General features: G+C 36.7%; 2 protein-coding genes across 3 annotated transcripts; both read left to right on the plus strand.

Annotated features, from left to right (window-relative positions):
• Positions 1-11,888: 11,888 nt before the first annotated feature.
• Positions 11,889-15,967, plus strand: LOC18588727 (zinc finger CCCH domain-containing protein 34-like). Of its 2 annotated transcripts, none has more exons than XM_007013324.3 (3): positions 11,889-12,160; positions 12,986-13,096; positions 14,038-15,967. In XM_007013324.3, the coding sequence occupies exons 1-3, from the start codon at positions 12,071-12,073 to the stop codon at positions 15,454-15,456; spliced, it is 1,620 nt and encodes a 539-aa protein (XP_007013386.3). In that variant the 5' UTR covers positions 11,889-12,070; the 3' UTR covers positions 15,457-15,967. The 2 variants fall into 2 exon arrangements, with proteins under 2 accessions (XP_007013386.3, XP_088666187.1); XM_088810061.1 differs by having other exon boundaries at positions 11,889-12,124.
• An 855-nt stretch (positions 15,968-16,822) lies between these two features.
• On the plus strand, positions 16,823-17,591 carry LOC18588728 (plant/protein). Its single transcript, XM_018127009.2, has one exon. The coding sequence runs from the start codon at positions 17,000-17,002 to the stop codon at positions 17,309-17,311; it is 312 nt and encodes a 103-aa protein (XP_017982498.2). The 5' UTR covers positions 16,823-16,999; the 3' UTR covers positions 17,312-17,591.
• The last annotated feature ends 2,017 nt before the right edge of the window (positions 17,592-19,608 follow it).

Below are 19,608 nucleotides of genomic sequence, written 5' to 3' on the forward strand. Positions count from 1 at the left end.
GTGCTATCGAAGGAGTTGATAGGTTTGGTACCATGGACGCAACTGAGCTATGCTTAGTGCCGGATGTATTGATCCCTGCCAAGTTCAAGGTTCCGAAATTTGAAAAATATGACGGAACAAAATGTCCCATGGCACATATCACCATGTACTGTCGGAAGATGGCTGCACAGTCTCACGATGATAAGTTACTAATCCATTTTTTCCAAGACAGCTTGACTGGGTCAGCTGCTCGGTGGTACGTACAGCTAGATCGAAACCGTATCAAGACTTGGAAAGACTTAGCAAGAGCCTTCATAGCTCAGTACAAGCATGTGGCTGAATTAGCCCCTGATCGGTTGTCATTACAAACTATGGAGAAGAAGCAAAGCGAGAACTTCAAGGAATATGCCCAAAGGTGGAGAGATACAGCAGCGCAAGTTCAGCCACCTCTCACTGATAAGGAGATGACTGTTTTGTTCATAAATACCCTCCGAGCTCCATTCTATGAGCGCTTGATCGGCAATGCCACGAAAAACTTTACAGATTTGGTCTTATCGGGAGAAATAATAGAATGAGCTATCAAAAGCGGAAAAATTGAAGGGCATGAAGTTGCCAGCTCAAAGAAAGGGAGTATGCCCAAGAAGAAAGAAGGAGATGTGCAAGCAGTCGCTCACGACAGCCAACAAGCCCACAACTTTAACCCATATTACCCGTACCCTCCATACCAACCCTTCTATCCGCACATAGGCAACATCACACAAAACCCATATGTGTACCAACCCGCCCCGCAACCAACATTTCAAACCAATGTTCTTCCACAAACTCCACCACCAAGACCGGTAGCTTCAACCAATAATCCTGGCAATGGTCAAAGAGGACCTAGAACTACCTTAGAAAAACCAAAGTTTGATCCTATTCCAGTCCCTTACACTACATTGTTGCCACAACTCATAGAAAATCGACTCCTTGCTCGAACCCCTTTAGAACCACTCCGACCACCTTTCCCGAAATGGTATGACCCGAATGCACATTGTGATTACCATTTTGGAATTCAAGGGCACTCCACCGAGAATTGTACTGCTTTAAAACATAAGGTCCAAGCGCTCATTAAAGCAGGACTTCTAAATTTTGCCAAAAAAGATAATTCAAATGTTGATGGGAATCCCTTGCCTAACCATGGAGGTCTGACAGTGAATGCAATACATGAAGGGATGATTCGAAGGGTGAAAGAGAATGTCGACGAGATTCGAACACCAATGGATAGAGTGTTTGAGGCGTTATCCAAAATAAAAGCCATCACTCCAGAACCGATAGAGATAAAAGAAGTAGGACATGATCTCACCCTTTCTTGTAAATTCCATATGGGGGTTGTTGGACATTCCATTCAAAATTGTGATGGCTTTCGTCTTAAGTTGCAAGAGTTGATGGATTTGTCAGAAATCGAGTTTTATGAAGAAAGTGAAGAGGAAGAAATTTGGAAAAAGACAATTCCCTTTTTGTATGAAACCTTTCGATTCGTGGGGTGCAAGGCATCGGACGAGGTCAATCAGGTTCTACGGATATTTGATGAGCTATCAATCCATATGATCAGAGATGAAGAACCTGATGAGAAGATCCCTGTGGTGTATCCAGTACTGCCAGGAGAGGAGCTAAGTAATTAGACAGCCACGGAACTGCCCATCATCTTTAAGTCTTCCAAAATGTAATGAACAATTTTATCTAAATGCCTATGCCCAAGGGTGTTAAGATTAATTTCCTGTTTAAGTAGGGCTTTCTATTACCTTCATCATTTGAATAAATGACAATGCATAATGTGTTTCATAATTCATCAATCTTTTTGCATATTTCATTTCATCTATTCTTTTAGCCAATAAATACTTGCCCATACACCCCTCCCACTTTACCTGTTTGCAGGTCTTTAAATAATGAACACGAAGACAATCTAGACAACGATTTGAATATCGATTTTGAGATAATTCCGAACATTGATGAATTGAAAAATGAAGAGGAGGTAGATGACTACAGCTTACCCCCTGATTTGTCGAGAATGTTGGAACAGGAAGAAAAAGAGATTTTACCTCATCAGGAACTCATAGAAATGATTAACCTCGGAAATGGGAAAGAGAAGAAAGAGGTTAAGGTTGGCACCTCGCTGTCATCCGATGAACGACAGAAGCTGGAAGAATTGCTCCGTGAATATGTGGACGTGTTTGCTTGGTCATATCAGGACATGCCAGGTCTTAATACTGACATGGTTGTTCACAAGTTACCTTTGGAACCAGATCGCAAGCCTATTAAACAGAAGTTAAGAAGGATGAAGCCAGAGATGTTGCTGAAGATTAAAGAGAAAGTAAAAAGGCAATTCGATGCTGGATTTTTAGAGGTGGCTAAGTACCCTGAATGGGTAGCTAATATAGTTCCAGTTCCTAAGAAGGATGGAAAAGTTCGAATGTGCGTCGATTATAGGGATTTGAACAGAGCGAGTCCGAAGGATAGCTTCCCTTTGCCACATATTGATACTCTTGTGGACAACACGGCAAAACATGCTTTGTTCTCATTCATGGATGGCTTTTCTGGTTACAATCAGATTAAGATGGCACCCGAAGATATGGAAAAAACAACGTTCGTGACCATGTGGGGAACGTTTTGTTACAAAGTAATGCCATTTGGATTGAAGAATGCAGGCGCCACTTACCAAAGGGCAATGGTAGCTTTGTTCCACGATATGATGCATAAAGAGATAGAGGTATACGTGGATGACATGATTGCAAAATCTCATACAGAAAGGGATCATACTGTCAATCTCAAGAAACTGTTCGAGAGATTGCGGAAGTTTCAGCTCAAGTTGAATCCTGCAAAATGCACTTTCGGTGTAACCTCTGGGAAATTGTTGGGGTTCATAGTCAGTGAAAAAGGAATCGAAGTGGACCCGGATAAAATACGAGCTATTCAAGAGCTACCACCTCCCAAAACGCAAAAAGAAGTGAGAGGATTTTTAGGGAGGCTGAATTACATTGCTCGATTTATATCCCAGTCACCTGCAAATGTGATCCAATCTTCAAGCTACTTCGGAAACGAGACCCAGGAGAGTGGAATGAAGAATGTCAAATAGCCTTTGATAAAATCAAAGAATATCTCACAAATCCACCGGTGTTGATGCCACCGACAGTCGGAAAACCTCTCATTCTGTATTTGACTGTGAACAAGGATTCTATGGGATGTGTATTGGGACAACATGATGAAACTGGGAAGAAAGAAAGAGCCGTATATTACTTGAGCAAGAAATTCATGGGGTATGAGTCCAAATATTCTGCGCTCGAAAAGATGTGTTGTGCACTAGCATGGACCGCTCAAAGGCTCCGGCAGTATATGTTGTATCACACAACATGGTTGGTGGCGAAATTAGATCCCATCAAGTATATTTTTGAAAAACCCTACCTGTCCGGAAGAATAGCTCGATGGCAAGTGCTATTGTCTGAGTATGACATTGTGTATGTTTCCCAAAAATCAATCAAAGGGAGCGCCATCGCCGATTTCCTTGCAGATCGAGCTAATGAAGATTATGAATCTGTAAGTTTCGATTTTCCAGATGAAGATTTGATGGCCGTCTTGCATATAGAAGAGGTTAGTCCCAATGAACTTAATCCATGGAAGGTGTATTTTGACGAAGCATCCAATGCTTTGGGGCACGAAATTGGGGCAGTGTTGATTTCTCCAAATGGGAAGTACTATCCAGCCACGACGAGATTGAATTTCAATTGTACTAACAATATGGCGGAGTATGAGGCGTTGGTATTGGGATTACAAGCAGCAATTCATATGAAGGCTGATGCGATAGATGTTTACGGAGATTCGGCTTTAGTAATATGTCAAATGAAAGGTGAATGGGAAACTAGAGATCCTAAACTAGTTCCATATAAAAAGCTGGTTACAGAATTAAGCAAACAGTTCAAAGAAATCAGCTTCAACCATTTGCCTCGAGAAGAGAATCAGATTCCTGATGCTTTAGCCACCCTCGCAGCGATGTTCAAAATAAAAGAGGCGGCCGATGTACGCCCTTTTGATTTAGAAGTCCGTGAAGTCTCCTCACACTGCCTGAATGTTGAAGAAGAGGTTGATGGTAGGCCGTGGTATCATGATATCAGGCAATACATCAAGCACCAGACATATCCTGAGAATGTCACGGATAATGACAAGCGAACTCTTCGAAGATTAGCAATGGGTTTCTTCCTTAGCGGAGAAGTGCTCTACAAAAGGAGTCGAGACCAAGTACTCTTGAGATGTGTGGATGTTGCGGAAGCCAACAAAATAATGAAAGAAGTCCATGAAGGAACTTGTGGAGCTCATGCTAATGGACATATGTTGGCTAGACAAATTATGAGAGCTGGTTATTATTGGTTGACATTGGAATCAGACTGCATAAACTTTGCTCGAAAATGCCACAAGTGTCAAGTATACGCTGATAGGATCCATGCTCCACCAGCCCCATTGCATGTTTTCACAGCACCTTGGCCATTTTCAATGTGGGGAATGGATGTGATTGGACTTATTACGCCAAAAGCCTCTAATGGACATCGATTCATATTGGTGGCCATCGATTATTTCACAAAATGGGTAGAAGCAGCTTCCTATGCCAATGTGACACAAAAGGTGGTGTGCAAGTTCATCCAAAAAGAGATCATATGTCGGTATGGGCTTCCAGAAAGGATCATTACGAATAATGCAAGCAATTTGAATGGTGCGATGGTGAAGGATGTTTGCACTAAATTCAAGATCAAGCATCATAACTCGACAACTTACCGTCCGAAGATGAACGGAGCGGTAGAGGCAGCCAACAAAAACATCAAGAAGATTGTCGAAAAGATGACTGAAGTTTATAAAGACTGGCATGAGAAACTTCCGTTTGCCCTACATGCATATCGAACTTCTGTGCGTACCTCCATCGGGGCAACTCCGTACTCATTAGTATACGGTGCAGAAGCAGTCCTACCTGTTGAAGTAGAAATCCCATCATTGAGGGTGTTGATGGAAACGGAATTGGAAGATGCTGAGTGGGTCCGCTCTCGCTACGAACAGTTAAATCTGATTGAGGAGAAAAGGCTGGCGGCTCTTTGTCATGGTTAGATGTACCAACGAAGGATGATGCGAGCATACGAGAAAAAAGTTCATCCCAGGCAGTTCCGAGAAGGAGAGTTGGTTCTCAAGAGAATACTCCTTAATCAAACTGATTTTCGGGGAAAATGGATGCCGAATTGGGAAGGGCCATACGTGGTAAAGAAGGCTTTTTCAGGAGGAGCTTTGATTTTGACTGACATGGATGGGGGAGATCTGCCTAATCCAATAAATGCGGATGCGGTGAAGAAGTACTATGCCTAAAAAAAAAAAAAAAAAAAACGGAAGGGGTTCGTGCTGAAAACCCGAAAAGGGCGGCTCGTACCTAAAGGAGGGGGTTCGTGCTGAAAACCCAAAAAGGGCAGCTCGTACCTAAGGGAGGAGGCTCATGCCGAAAACCCGAAAAAGGGCGGCTTGAGGCCGAAAAACAGGAAGATAGAATGGAATTTGGGGATGTCAGCCTAAATACACCATGGATGGAGCTCCACAATTTCACAAAGAAGGGGAAGCTAAGGAATCTGTAACCTACAGATTTGATCAAAGCATCAATCAAGGACAATTCTTGAAGTCAAATATCATATTGTTTTCTCTTAGTGGTCTGGGTGTTCATTATTTAAAAGATCTAATGTCTGCCTTGTAAATTCTGTTTACCTTGAACTATTTGATTCCTCATATATGAAGTTTTTCTTCGTCTCTTTATTTCAACTCTTTCGTTATTTACCATCCCATGATTCACATAATGATTGTCATGAAAATGAATGATGATTGGTAAAAGAAATAAACTAATTAAGCAAGAAATTACACTCACTGTTCAGCAAAAGACTTAAGGATGAAAAAGGAATGGCAGAGCCCTGAACCTAAGGCAAAGTCAAATGTCAAAGGAGAGGGTACTTAAGGGAAAGTCTGGAATTACCTGAATTCTACAGAAGGAAAGAAAACAGGCAAAGAAGATCGAAAGTTGTAGTGAAAAATCGAATGAAGCGAGAAGGTCTTGGAACCTTAATCATAAACATGAAAAGCATTCAATCATGTCAATCATGCATACATGCCTAGCCATGCACTCGACAAGAATCAAAATTAATTCATGTCCCAAGCGTCGAAGGTAGAAAGTCACTCGACCTAAAGGGTTGAGATTGTAAAACTTCAATAGAAGGATTTGAGTCTTTTCATTTCATGTTATTCCAATTGAGTTAGCATTATAGGAATTTCAATTTTTAAATCGAACCTGTTGTGAGATAGGTCGAGCCTAGATTAAGTCTAGGAAATTCAATTTTTAAATCGAACCTGTTTTGAGATAGGTCGAGTCTAGATTAAGTCTAGGAATTTTAATTTTGTTTAAATCGAACCTGTTGTGAGATAGGTCGAGCCTAGATTAAGTCTAGGAATTTTAATTTTTAGATCGAACCTGTTGTGAGATGAGTCGAGCCTAGATTAAGTCTAGGAAGTTTAATTTTGTTTAAATCGAACCTGTTGTAAGATAGGTCGAGCCTAGATTAAGTTTAGGAATTTTAATTTTGTTTAAATCGAACCTGTTGTAAGATAGGTCGAGCCTAGATTAAGTTTAGGAATTTTAATTTTGTTTAAATCGAACCTGTTGTGAGATAGGTCGAGCCTAGATTAAGTCTAGGAATTTTAATTTTGTTTAAATCGAACCTGTTGTGAGATAGGTAGAGCCTAGATTAAGTCTAGAAAATTTAATTTTTAATCGAACCTGTTGTGAGATAGGTCGAGTCTAGATTAAGTCTAGGAATTTTAATTTTGTTTAAATCGAACCTGTTGTGAGATAGGTCGAGCCTAGATTAAGTCTAGGAATTTTACTTTTTAGATCGAACCTGTTGTGAGATGGGTCGAGCCTAGATTAAGTCTAGAAAGTTTAATTTTGTTCAAATCGAACCTGTTGTAAGATAGGTCGAGCCTAGATTAAGTTTAGGAATTTTCATTTTGTTTAAATCGAACATGTTGTAAGATAGGTCGAGCCTAGATTAAGTTTAGGAATTTTAATTTTGTTTAAATCGAACATGTTGTAAGATAGGTCGAGCCTAGATTAAGTTTAGGAATTTTAATTTTGTTTAAATCGAACCTGTTGTGAGATAGGTCGAGCCTAGATTAAGTCTAGAAATTTTAATTTTGTTTAAATCGAACCTGTTGAGAGATAGGTCGAACCTAGATTAAGTCTAGGAATTTCAATTTTTAGATCGAACCTGTGGTGAGATAGGTTGAGCCAAGATTAAGTCTAAGAATTTTAATTGAATTTATTCTAACATGGGTCAAGCCCAAATCAAGTCTAGAAATTTCATTTTTCTTTAAATCGAACTTATTTCGAAATAAGTCGAGTCTAGATCGATTTGATTAAACCAACTGGCTTCGAGATAAGCCAAATGTGGTGTCTACGTCTTTGCACTATCCTTGATTCTCAAGAATGTACAAAGAGGGGCAACTGTAGACACCTAAATAAAAAATATATAATAATAATAAAATTAAATTAAATAAATTAATAATAATAATAATATTAAAAAAAATGGTACGCCCAGCCATCCCTTTGCCTTCCCATCCCCCACCCACTACGCGTGATGGGGGGAGGCTCTGACCACCAACTCCAGGGGGTGCTAGAACCCTCCTTGCCGGGTTGTCCAAAAAATTGGACAACCCGGCTCTTTAAATCCACCTGCAACCTGCAAAGAAAATGAGGAGACGAAAAAACCAAAAATCACAGCAGTTAGCCACAAGGAAAAAAAAAAAGGAACAAAAAGCAACAACAAAAAAAAAAAAGAAAAAGGGTTGAGATCTGAGAAGAGGAAGCGGTAGAGAGAGAAAAGGAAGGGACGTCTGGCGTTGAGAGAGGAGAGAGAGAGGCCGACGAAAGAGAGGGTTCTGCCGACGGAAGGCGAAGAGATCCGCCGGGAGAGAGAGAAGAGAGAAAGAAAACTGAGAAAAAAGGGGAGGGCGCCGGCGCCGGCGAAGAGAGAAGAGATTTTTTAGAGAGAAGGGAGAGGGCGCCGCTGCTAGAGAGAGAAAGTGAGGAATGAAAGTGAAGAGAGAAAGAGAGAAAAGGGGATTAAATACCTAGGGTTCGTGGGCAAAACGACATCGTTTCAGAGAGTCAAGCAGAAGCTGGAAAGACCAGGCCAAAACGGCGTCGTTTCAGAGAGTCAAGCAGAAGCTGGAAAGACCAGGCCAAACGGCGTCGTTTTGAGCGGCTTCGCAGGCATCAAAACGGTGCGTTTTGGACTATTACTTTGCGGGCTTCCAGAAACAGGCCAGGGTGTTGGATTTGGACTCCCACGGGCCGCCGAGTTGGGCCAACCGTAGCCCAACAAGGTATAACCCTTTTGTTTTGTTTTGTTTGGGTCTAGCCCATTTTAATTTAAATGCATTTATTTTTTTTTTAGGAATAAATATTTATATAATATGGGCACTTATATTTAATAATAATAATAATAATAATAATAATAATAATAATAAATAATAATAATAGTAATTCATGATGCAAATATATATAATATTATATTAAGATAAAAAAATAAAAAATAAAAAATAAAAAATAAAAAATAATAAAAAATGATGATAATAATAAAATGAAAAATAAATAAATAATAATAATAAATAATATAATTGGAATAAATATTTGAGTATTACCACCAAAAAGGAGGTAAAGAGTTGCCTCTTTCCGGTGGATATTTTCGGGTGCAAAGTTAGAGACAGATTTTCACCGAAGCGTCGGGATAAATCTGAACTCTAGATTTCAAAACCCATTAAGTCAAATAGTCATTGATTAGAAAACAATAGATGTAGAAAAATTTTGTTAATTCAAATAAATATTACTAAATAAAGTTAATCTAATCGTTTAAAAAATTAATTAATTATTTAGGCAAGCTTTGTAATCAAGTAGAAATTGACCAACAACAAACATTGATTTAAAAAGAAGTCCAAAAAAATAAAGTATATATATAAATAAAAAATAATCAAATAACAAATAATCAAATTTTTAGATCATCAATAAACGCGTGCATACCATCATTTTATTCTGTCATTGCACGCCACTCTTATTTTGCATATGGCGCGGGAATCCCGATGATGGGATTTCCCCGAGGAGCTCGTAGAGACGAGTTCTTCCGGGGATATCTCTAGGTGAAGAGAATTTCGAGACTTCACCAAAGCGTTGGGATGGTCTTCGAATTATTTTCCAATAAAAGATTACCGACTCCATCATTTAAAATAAACAAGTCACGACATCATTCTACGCTTGCATCATGTGCATACGTAAAACCAAATAAAAACTCAGTCTGACAATTCAATAAAAAATTTAATTAATAAAATAGGGATTAAACTAAGAAAAGGTTATATTAAGATAACTTAAGATTAAATGGTACCGTTCGTAGAACGGGCGTCACGAAGGTGCTAACCCTTCTCCGTGCGTAACCGCACTCCCGAACCCATCTCTAAAAAACGTGGACCAGTTCTCGTTCTTTCGACGGACCTAAAATTAATTTAGGACTTCGTCGATTAAGAATCGGGTTAATAGGTGACCAATCACACCTAGATAAAAAAGATTGATGGCGACTCCCGTACCTTGCGATTTTAATTTTCGCCCGCGTCTGGCGGACGGGTTCCCGGACCCGCACGTCACGACAATATCTAAAAAGATTTGTTAAGAAAATTTAAAGTATTAGATTCGCATTAAGAAAAGAATTCTAAAAATCTATAAATGGAGAGAATAATTTGGTAAAAATTCACAATCAATTTCTAAAATTTTTTCCTAAAATTTCTTTGAATAAGTGAGCTTTCTTTACAACAATATATATTTTTTATCTTATGCTCGTTTCTCTTCTCTTCTGTTGCAATGCAGCTTTCATAAAGGGGAAGGGAAATAATTTTTTTTGTTCATTGTTGATTTAACATAGCTTTATGTAAAGGGAAAGGAGAAGGGACATAATTTTTTTTGTTCATTATTGCTCTAACATAGTTTTTGTGTAGGGAAATAGTTTTTTTTTTTATGTATATATTTAATGATTTATATATTTTTATCTGTTTTGTTTGGTATCAAGATAAGAATAAACAAATAAATATGGGCATTACTATAAAGATAAAAATAAATAAATAAAATATGAAATATTAATGTAATTTTAAAGATGTAACAAAGTAGGAATGATAATGTATGAATACTTATCTGGTTGTTCATGCTTGTAAAAATTCTTTCTTTTTTCTCTTATGAAAGTTATCTTAAGAGAAAAAAAACAAGAAGGTACAGTATAAAAAAAAGAACTTACTTCCTCAAAGAAATTTGACAGAGAAATCTTAGAAGTTAATTGTAAATTTCTACTAATCTATTCTCTCCTATTTATAGATCTTGAGAAATTATTTTTCTAGTAAAAATCTAACACTTTAATATTTTTTAGTAATTTTTTTTAATATCTCTTTGTATTTTCACATATATAGGAAGTTTAATCTGCAATGGATTGATCACTTTTTTGCAACTTAATTATTCACGTTTCTGGTCTCCCTGGGATGATGAAAGACTTATGTGGTGAGGCCAAAGACGGCTCACATGGGGAAGTATGAAAACAATCTTTTATCCTTTTCCCCTATCTTAGTTATCTAAAATCATATCAAAGAATATGTAAGGAATAAGCATTAAAATATTTTACCCTTCAGTTAAATGATAACATTTTACTTTTAAAATTTAAATTTATTTTTTGAATCTCTTGTAATTTTTTTTTCTTCTCTCCAACCACCACTGCCTAGAATCTTATAACAGACCGCGCTTTTGGTGTGTCGAAACAGTGCAACCAACAATTGATTCTGGTTGCTAGCGACTAGATCGATCGTTGACAGCGGCGACCCAACGTACTAGTGACCCGAACTGGTCACGACGATTGGTGGATTGATGCTTTGGCTACCAAATCCAGCCTTGGTTCGATTGTTAAAGGGCAAAGTCATGAAGGACTTGATCGAAAACCTACCAAAAATAAGAAGATTTGAAAAAAAGAATAAACAAAATTGGAAATATTTAAAATATGCAAAGGCATAATTAACCATCCCAAAATACGGTGATAAAGGTCATTTTCGGTCAACCAAACTGACGAAAGTTTATCAAAATCTCATCTTATTTTAGGTGTCAGGTCGTTGGGTCATTCATGTTAAATAATAAATATTATAAGTCTAAATAATGTCATACCTAAATAGTCTAAATTTATAACTTAGAAAATATATAATTAAAATATATATAATTTAAATTACAAAATTTAATTTCTAATTAGTCATCTTTCTTCTTGTATAATTAACTATGAAATTTAATTCAAAGTATTATTAGAATAATCAATCATATTAAATTAAAAGAGGAAGAAGAAAGGGTTAGGTTTTTTTTTCCAAGTTCTGCGGCAATCATTTTTTGAATTTTAACTTTTCGTATATTTAATATTTAATATTTTTACTTTTTTTTAGCTATCTTTCAACTTTATAATTTTTTTCTTAGTTATTAAAATATATTATTTTGGTTAAATAGCAAAACAACTTATAGTTAAACTAATCATTATTAAAAGTGATGTTGTTGATATATGTCAAACCCATTCGGTTCAGTAAAAACCCATTCAATTCATCAATTTTCTTATTAATTCAACGAGTTAAAGCGGTTTAATACAAATTAAAATGACACTAAAGATTATGATTGTGGTTTTTAGAAAGGTTTTCTCTTTTCTTTTCTTTTTTTTAAATTAATATAAAATAAGATAACGGCTGATGAAAAAGCCACGTGTACCATCCTCTCAAAACAAACACATACCTTGAAATTGCATTAAAACCCAAACAATGCCATCATTGCTCGCTCGCGCTCTCTGATTACGCTCTCTTTTCCAGTTTCCGCCATGTAACCCATTTTACCCAAACCTAAGCACTCCCCTTCTAACTCTTCTTTTTCTCTTTCAATCTCTTTGATAAAAAAAAAAAAATTATAAGGAGAGAGAGTTTTCCTTCGCACATTCTCATGCAAAGCATAAATATAATGGAGGAGGAATTTCTGAAACGTAACACCGATTGCGTATATTTCTTAGCCTCTCCTCTTACTTGCAAGAAGGTTCTCCTTTTCAGCCCAAATCACTCTCTCTTTCTCTCTTTTTTTTTTTTTTAATTTTGATGTTATGTTCTCTGGAAGTGAGGTTTTCGTCTTTCACTCTTTCCAATTTTCACCGCACATTTCGCATTCGGTTCTTTTCTCTTCTTTTTTGAGGGAATGTGATATATTTCTGGTCCTGCATTTTAAGGATCTGGAGATTCTAGGGTTTATTTCTTAACCAAACGATCTTAATTTTCTCCTTTTTTATCAATTTAGCTTTCATTACTTGGAAATTGTTACGCCTCTCTCTTGGTTTATTTTTAAGAAATTTGTGTGTTTTTTTTTTCTAATTTTCTTTTCCATTACTTACTAATTGGGAATTCTAGTCTTATAAGACTCTGTTTTGACGTTTTCGTTTCTTATTAGTATTAACATTTTCCTTCTTAAAAAGTTGTTGAAAGGTAAAATAAAACGTATAAAAACTAAAATAATCTTATGTGTAATTGTTTATAAAATGTTTTTTTATTTTGAAAAGCAAAAAAAAAATATTAAAATGTATAACCATGAATAATGTTGCCTCGAAGAGATTATAATATTAATTTTTAATTATTTTTAAAATGTTAGTGTTTTTGTTTCCAAATTCTACTCGTTTTGCCTTTTGCTTGGCTGGTTCTGAAATGCTAAAGTCATAAACATTGATGATACGAATATACATCGTTAGCTTTTTGGCGTATAGATGTTTTTGTTTTCTGTACTCGTTTTATGCTTTGTCAATCCTTCGGGATTTGTAGTTTCATTGTTTCTAGAATGGCCTCATTTTTTTTTTTTTAATCCTCTTGTTTCCAGGGAATTGATTGTGAGTATCGACATAGTGAAATTGCCAGGCTCAACCCTAGGGACTGCTGGTACTGGTTGGCTGGGAACTGTATTAATCCAACTTGTGGTTTTCGGCACCCTGTAAGCTCACATTCTGTTTTAATAAGTTCATATTGACTGTTCTGTTGGACTGATATATGGTGAGCGAATCACTGTAAGCTCACATTCTGTTTTAATAAGCTCATATTGACTGTTCTGTTGGACTTATCTATGGTGAGCGAATCACATTTTTACCCATTTTGCTATTATACGGTTGAATTTATCATTTGTTGAAGCTTTTAGAACAGAATTTTGCATGGGAAAAACTCGAAAGGTGTCATAATAGGATTGTATTTATGGATCAGTACTTGATATGTTGCCTGGATATTGCACATGCTTTTGACATATACATTTATTACAGTCTTCTCTAAGTTACCTGAAATTTTTAGATAATTATAAGATGAAGAAAATCCTGAAAAATCTTTGTTACGTCCGTTATTGCTGACATGCCATGAATTCAATCTATTTTCTATGCTTTAGATTCTCATCATGTTAACATCAACCATGGAGCATTAGAAGCAATTATCTGTTAAAATGTCAGGCCATAAACCGTTTTACAAGTGGTACTGGTGTTTGCTTTTCAAAAAAAAAAAAAGTGGTACTGGTGTACGACATCTAAGCTCTATCTTAGGCTTCATTTGGTTGATGCTTTTGCTTTTTGTTTTTTGTGATTTCTTTTTTACTTATATATATATATATATATATGTATGTATGTATGTATGTATGTATTGCATTCTATTCGTTTCTTGTCAAAAAATAAGTGAAAAGCAAATAACAAAAGCATTTACCAATTGGAATCTTAGTATTTTTGGGCTGATACATTATCCTTTTGACTGTAATGGAGCTGGAGCCACTTTCTCCCAGATTTTATTTTTTTATATAACTCTTTTTTGAATGAGTTATTAATTGATAATCTTGACTTATTTTTTTTGTTACCTGCTGTTTGATGATGTCATATGAACTCAATTCTTCTGTTTTCACAGCCCTTGGATGGGCACACTCAAGTGTCATCTGAATCTGCTGCATTGCCATACCAATGTTCTGCACCAGCCTGCAAGACCAATGTTCCTTGTTACTTTTACTTCAATGGTTTCTGCAATAAAGGCGACAGATGCTCTTTTTTGCATGGTCCTGATGACAATGCCATTACCGGAAATGCTTTGAAGACTGATGCTCTTCCAATGGACCAGAAGAAATCCTTTGAAAATGATGCTGGAGCAGCTCCAACAGAAAGACATCCCAATCCATCTAAAATGGCCCCAAAGCCTAGCAAGGAGATGGGTGCGCAGCTTAAAGAGGACCTCCAACAATCAAACCCGAAAACCATGCCTCAAAAGAGTGTCTCTCCAAAAATGTCTGTAATTGAATTTGAAGAATCTGTTTTTGATGAGTCAGGCTCCTTGCTTCTAAAGGATGGCATTACTGAAAGCAGATCTCCTATATGCACAGATAAAAGTTCAGAAGAGCAAGTAGATGACCATGTTGACCCAGAGGAGCGGTGGGAGTCCTCCCCAGGTTTTGATGTTCTTGTGGATAACAAATCAGAGGATTTGGATTATGAGAATGATTCAGAGTATCTACCGGTCCCTGAGGAGGAGCAGATGGAGCACTTCTTGAGTTATGATTATGAAGATTCTGTTCAGCATGAGGCTAGGTACCCCAAAGTAGAACTCCCGCATGACCGAGATGTGTATGATTCTTATGAAGGTTCAGACAATGAGTTTATTTCTGATAATGCGAGGAACCCTCCTGCTTACCCCATAGATAGAAGGCTGGATTCCATATTTATCCACAAGAGAAGAAGACTCTCACCTGAACTGTCAGATGATGAACAGATGGGTGATGATCTTAGAGACTATTTGAGTAAACGCAGGGTAGTTGAGGGCAATCCCCCTAATTTCTTGTCAAGAATGTCCGAGTATTCTCATCTGATTGGTCGAAGTTCAGAAAGGCCTCAAAGGTATATAATGGGTCGGAAACTAAGGGGAAGATTAGCATCAAAAGTGGGGAAGCACTCTTTTGAATCAATAGGAGACCAAGGTTATTTTTCTAATGGTACCAACAGGCGTGGCTGGCTCAAGCGCTTGGAGCCTAAAAACTCCACCAGGCGGTCTTATAGGGAAAAATGGCTGCCTAGACGGAAGTCTGTTTCATCTGAAGTTTCTAGAAATCTGATTTCTAGAGAGAGGAAATCCACACACGCATCTACTGCTTTTACAGGTCCCAAGACCCTTGCCCAGATTAAAGAAGAGAAGAAAAAAACTGAAGAAAATGGAGGGAAAATGAGGCATTCTGGCAGAACTGCATTAGCGGACTTCCTGGGTCCAAAGCCATTGAGTGAAATCCTCAAGGACAAAGGGAGGCTAGATACTGTACGGGATGGAAATTCTAGCAGCGGCTAGCGAAAAAAGAAAAACTTTTGGAGTTGATAGATATTACGGTCCTTAGCCTTTTCTTTATTTTTTTTAATTTACAAAAAACAAATGATACCTTTGTAGAAGACGAGGATGACAAATTTTGCTTTAGTTAGACCTCTTGGCAGATTCTCTCTAGTCTTAAATCTGCTGGTCCGAACTTTTTCTCTTACTACTGGCTTAGAATGACGAGGGCTCTAAGGAATCAACCTACTTTTGGAGTCTTTCAGTATTTCGTTTGTAGCCACCTGATATCCCACTTTTAGAGAAAGAAGCTCAATCTGGAAATAGGCTAGTCGCTGGCCTATCCTTGTAGACTTTTCAGAAACTTTGCTAGCATCATCATTAGTTCTTTACTATGGATCTAGCTCTAGTTTCTTGTACATGGTTTTTCGTAAGTCTATTTTCGTGCATTTCTATTGCCTTTTCTGTATATAAAGGCACTGATTAACTTGTTCAAATAGTTAAAAAGACTCTGTCAACGTCTCTGTTTGTTTCATCTTTTATGTGTATTGATTTTCAGTTGTTTTCTCCGCATGCCCCTTACCAACTATGGGCGTCTTCGACATGTAGAATGCCCTTTGTTTTTTCCCTGGCTACAGCCTGTAGTGTTGATTAAAAGCACAAATTTTATTTTTTATGATAATACAGCTTAATTAATTTATTCTTGTTTTGGCCATGTTCGTCTGGATTTTTGTAGTCCAAGTAGGGGAAGTAATTCTGTTGAAATTCCATTGCCCTTGTACTCTGACTTGGTTTTATTTCAATGATGACTCTACCAAATTAAGCTTTTTGACAAAATAAAAGTCAAAAACCCAAGACATAAAACATCAAGATCAGACGAAGGATCAAAGAAATTTGCAAGATTAATCAAATGTAAGGAATTGAGTACTAATAGAGCAATCAGAACCAAGCCTTGCATTTTCTTTGAATATTTAAACGTTTTCTCTCTTAATTCAGCATTTGCTTATTGCCATTCAATAATTTATTACACCAAACTCAAACCGAAATCAGGATTATTATAAGTAAAACATTACAATTACAACATTTTGGGTAATGGGTCAAAGAATTTTAGAAAGCTTTGTTTGATAATCAGAATTTGATTTCTAGTTATATAGCCGCCTGCTATCCCCGTTTCAATTGGTAGACCATGGACCAAAACAGTTTTCTGGTCCAAATCTCTGATTCGGTGCTTTAAAAGCTTGCCAAAATTAATGGAGCTTTTTTTTTTTTTTTTTCTTTTGAAAGTTAAGGGAGCTAATTAATAATTAAAGTTTCCAAAATCCCATTCTTATCCATGTAGATACCATTTTATGAACTTTCCTCGTATTCCTTACTTGTCATTTTCCCCTCTTCCCACTCTTTTATATACTTACAACACATTGAAAACGTTGTATTGCACCACATATCTTTGGACTCAACGTCCTCAACCTTCTGCCCGGTCGAAAGCTGCAGACAACACACCCAAAAGTCCATAGAAACAAGAAGAAGAAGGAGGGGGAGGAGGCAGAGGAGGAAGAGGAAAGAAGAGATGGAGATGACGGGTTTGCAAAGGTCTACTACGTCGTTTAGGAGGCAAGGGTCGTCGGGGTTAGTATGGGATGACAAGTTCTTATCAGGAGACCTTGACCAAATGAAGCTTAATAATAACAACAACCAATCAGATGGCATGATGAGACGTACCCGATCGGACGGGGGAGGTGGACACATGTACCGGGTGACGAAGGCGGCGTCGCCGAGCATAGACCCTCCCTCTCCTAAGGTCTCCGGTTGTGGCTTCTGTGGGGTTTTCGGCAAACCGGACGCAGCCAAGAACAGAAAATCAAACAAACGTAAGTCATGATGAAATATAGCTTTGTACATGTTTTGAGTATGCTATACACGGCATTTCAATTCCATTATGTGTGAATTTTCCTTTTTTAATTTTCCTTTTTCTTTCTTTTTTTTTTTTTTTTTGGAGGGAGGGTTAAATTTCCACGCATAGAATTCCAGCTGAACACTTTATCTCTTTCAAAAAAAAAAAGGGGTTGTATGGAAGCACAAACCTCAAACTTGTATGTTTGGTTTGTTTCCAACAGCTTCTGTCTCATGGGATTCTGTCATAGAGATTGTTCTTTTTTTCAGAGCTTTGTGTTGATTTCCTTCTAATTCCTTTGTATAGTTTTGGTCTTCAAGTTTATGCTATGCATCAGATATAATTTCAATGAACCATAAGTGAAATTTTATTAGCTTTAATTGCTCAATCTCTCCTTGATAGTTATTCTGATAGACCCTTGAAGAGAATGGATTTGGTCAGACAACAATTCTAATTGGAACAGTTATTCAATTCAGTCTTGACCTAGGCATTAACAATTGAAAAACCTTAATGCTGCCCTTTTTAATTTTAATGATTAATGGTTACGCCTTTAGCTTAGTTTCATTGGTAGGCGGTAAGTATATGGTTGGAAGGTAGCCGACTTTTAATTTGTTTGTTTTCATCGCCGATGCTACAAAGATCATTTAATTGGCTGCCCGTACGTCACCGATCCTACCTATGCCCCAATAAAGTTCCAAAAAAATTAGATATAAACAAAAATTATTTAATTAACAATATTCATTTTCTGGCCACTGGAACATTAACTCGAAGAAATTAGAAGTCTATAGTCAGCAATTAAGGTCATTTTCTAGATGTTTTTTTTTCAATTTTCTTGTCTAAGGGCACTCAGCTTGGCTGTTTCCACGATCTCCTTTAGATGGGCTTTGTTGCAATATGGAAGCCATGATTACGTGGGAAATGTGCAAGTTGATTAAGGTCACCAGCGTGGGCATAGGGCACGGGGCGTCCGCGGCCTACCTCTAGTTCCCCCACCTAAGCTTAGCAATACGATAATGAAACATCATAGAATATTGAATCAAAATAACGCTCTCTCTCATGATTACTTTCTTGTTTTTTTTTTTTTTTGTTTTATTTCCCCCACTTTTACAGGTTCTAGCCAAACCCTAGTGTCTACAAAGATCTAACTAAGGAAGTTTTATTAGGTTGATAAAAACTTAACTAAGTCTTTGCTTGAATGAGTATGTGCTACTCTCTTTAAGCTTACAAAATCTAAAAGCCCAATGATTAGGAGCGGCGGCCTATTGCATACAAGAAAAGATTAATGGGTAATTTTTATTCAATTAAAAACTTGATTTTATTGACTTTGCATTAATGGGTTAGTTACTTGGATATAAATATATATATAAATATATATATATATATATATATTATTGTATACGGCTTTCTCATGAATTTTTAAAAAATTATTTAATATTAAGATTATAAATATGACACAACCGTTTTTTGATTATTATTTTCTTTAAAAGTTAAGTCAAGTAGGGTTTATGTGAAGATAATGTTGATGAGACTATATATTTAACCTTCAAATCTACGGTACTCAAAAAGAAAAAAAATGAAGGTAAAAAATATAATATAAATTTAATTACAATTAAGTTGGAAATCTTGAAATAGACAAAATGAAATTTTTGATCGGAAAATTCATTAATTTGCTGGTTTGCCTTATAACTAACCAACATGTTGAAGTTCATCAAAAGTAAACCAATAACCCATGTATGAGGAATAAAAATCTTTTAAGACAACTCACTTAAGCTTTACGCTTTGGCCCCTTGTTGGAGTTATCTATACACATTGACATAGCAATACATATTTTCATCAAACATAGACTTTTTCCATCATATCAATAAGGTTAATACCTGAAATGTGAAGAATTTTCTAAATGCAAGGTTTCAAAGGAAGATAAGTTCCGTATTTTAGTGTATAACACTTAAAATATAATTAGAGGATGGAAAGACCAAAGGGAAAAATCAAATTAGACCCTCACTGCTTTTCCAGCTATGCAAGGACAAATCAATCCGGCCATTAAAACATAGCCATCACTCAATCTATCAGCAGCCACAGAGGGGCCAAAAAGGGGTCAAGTCTGGCTGCAATCATGCTTGCGGCTTGACTGATCTCGCTAAGGCTTTTTTGTTTTTTTTTTTTCTTTTACCTGTTTCTGAATAGTATATATGAAGTCCAGGAAGAACAGAAAGAAGTGGAGAGGGGAAGGGGGGAAATGACACAATACTTTAACCACCTTTGGTTAAAATTCATTATCAAGATTA

The sequence above is a fragment of the Theobroma cacao genome, chromosome 9 (genome assembly GCF_053813885.1).
Source record: "Theobroma cacao isolate CCN51 chromosome 9, ASM5381388v1, whole genome shotgun sequence".
Lineage (NCBI taxonomy): Eukaryota > Viridiplantae > Streptophyta > Magnoliopsida > Malvales > Malvaceae > Theobroma > Theobroma cacao.

Excerpts from the sequence above, each read along its gene's own strand:
- LOC18588727 (XM_007013324.3), top strand. The coding sequence starts at position 12,071 with ATGCAAAGCATAAATATAATGGAGGAGGAATTTCTGAAACGTAACACC. Across the intron at positions 12,161-12,985 it reads CTCCTCTTACTTGCAAGAAG|GGAATTGATTGTGAGTATCG; the intron begins GTTCTCCTTTTC and ends TCTTGTTTCCAG. Across the intron at positions 13,097-14,037 it reads CTTGTGGTTTTCGGCACCCT|CCCTTGGATGGGCACACTCA; the intron begins GTAAGCTCACAT and ends CTGTTTTCACAG.
- LOC18588728 (XM_018127009.2), top strand. The coding sequence starts at position 17,000 with ATGGAGATGACGGGTTTGCAAAGGTCTACTACGTCGTTTAGGAGGCAA.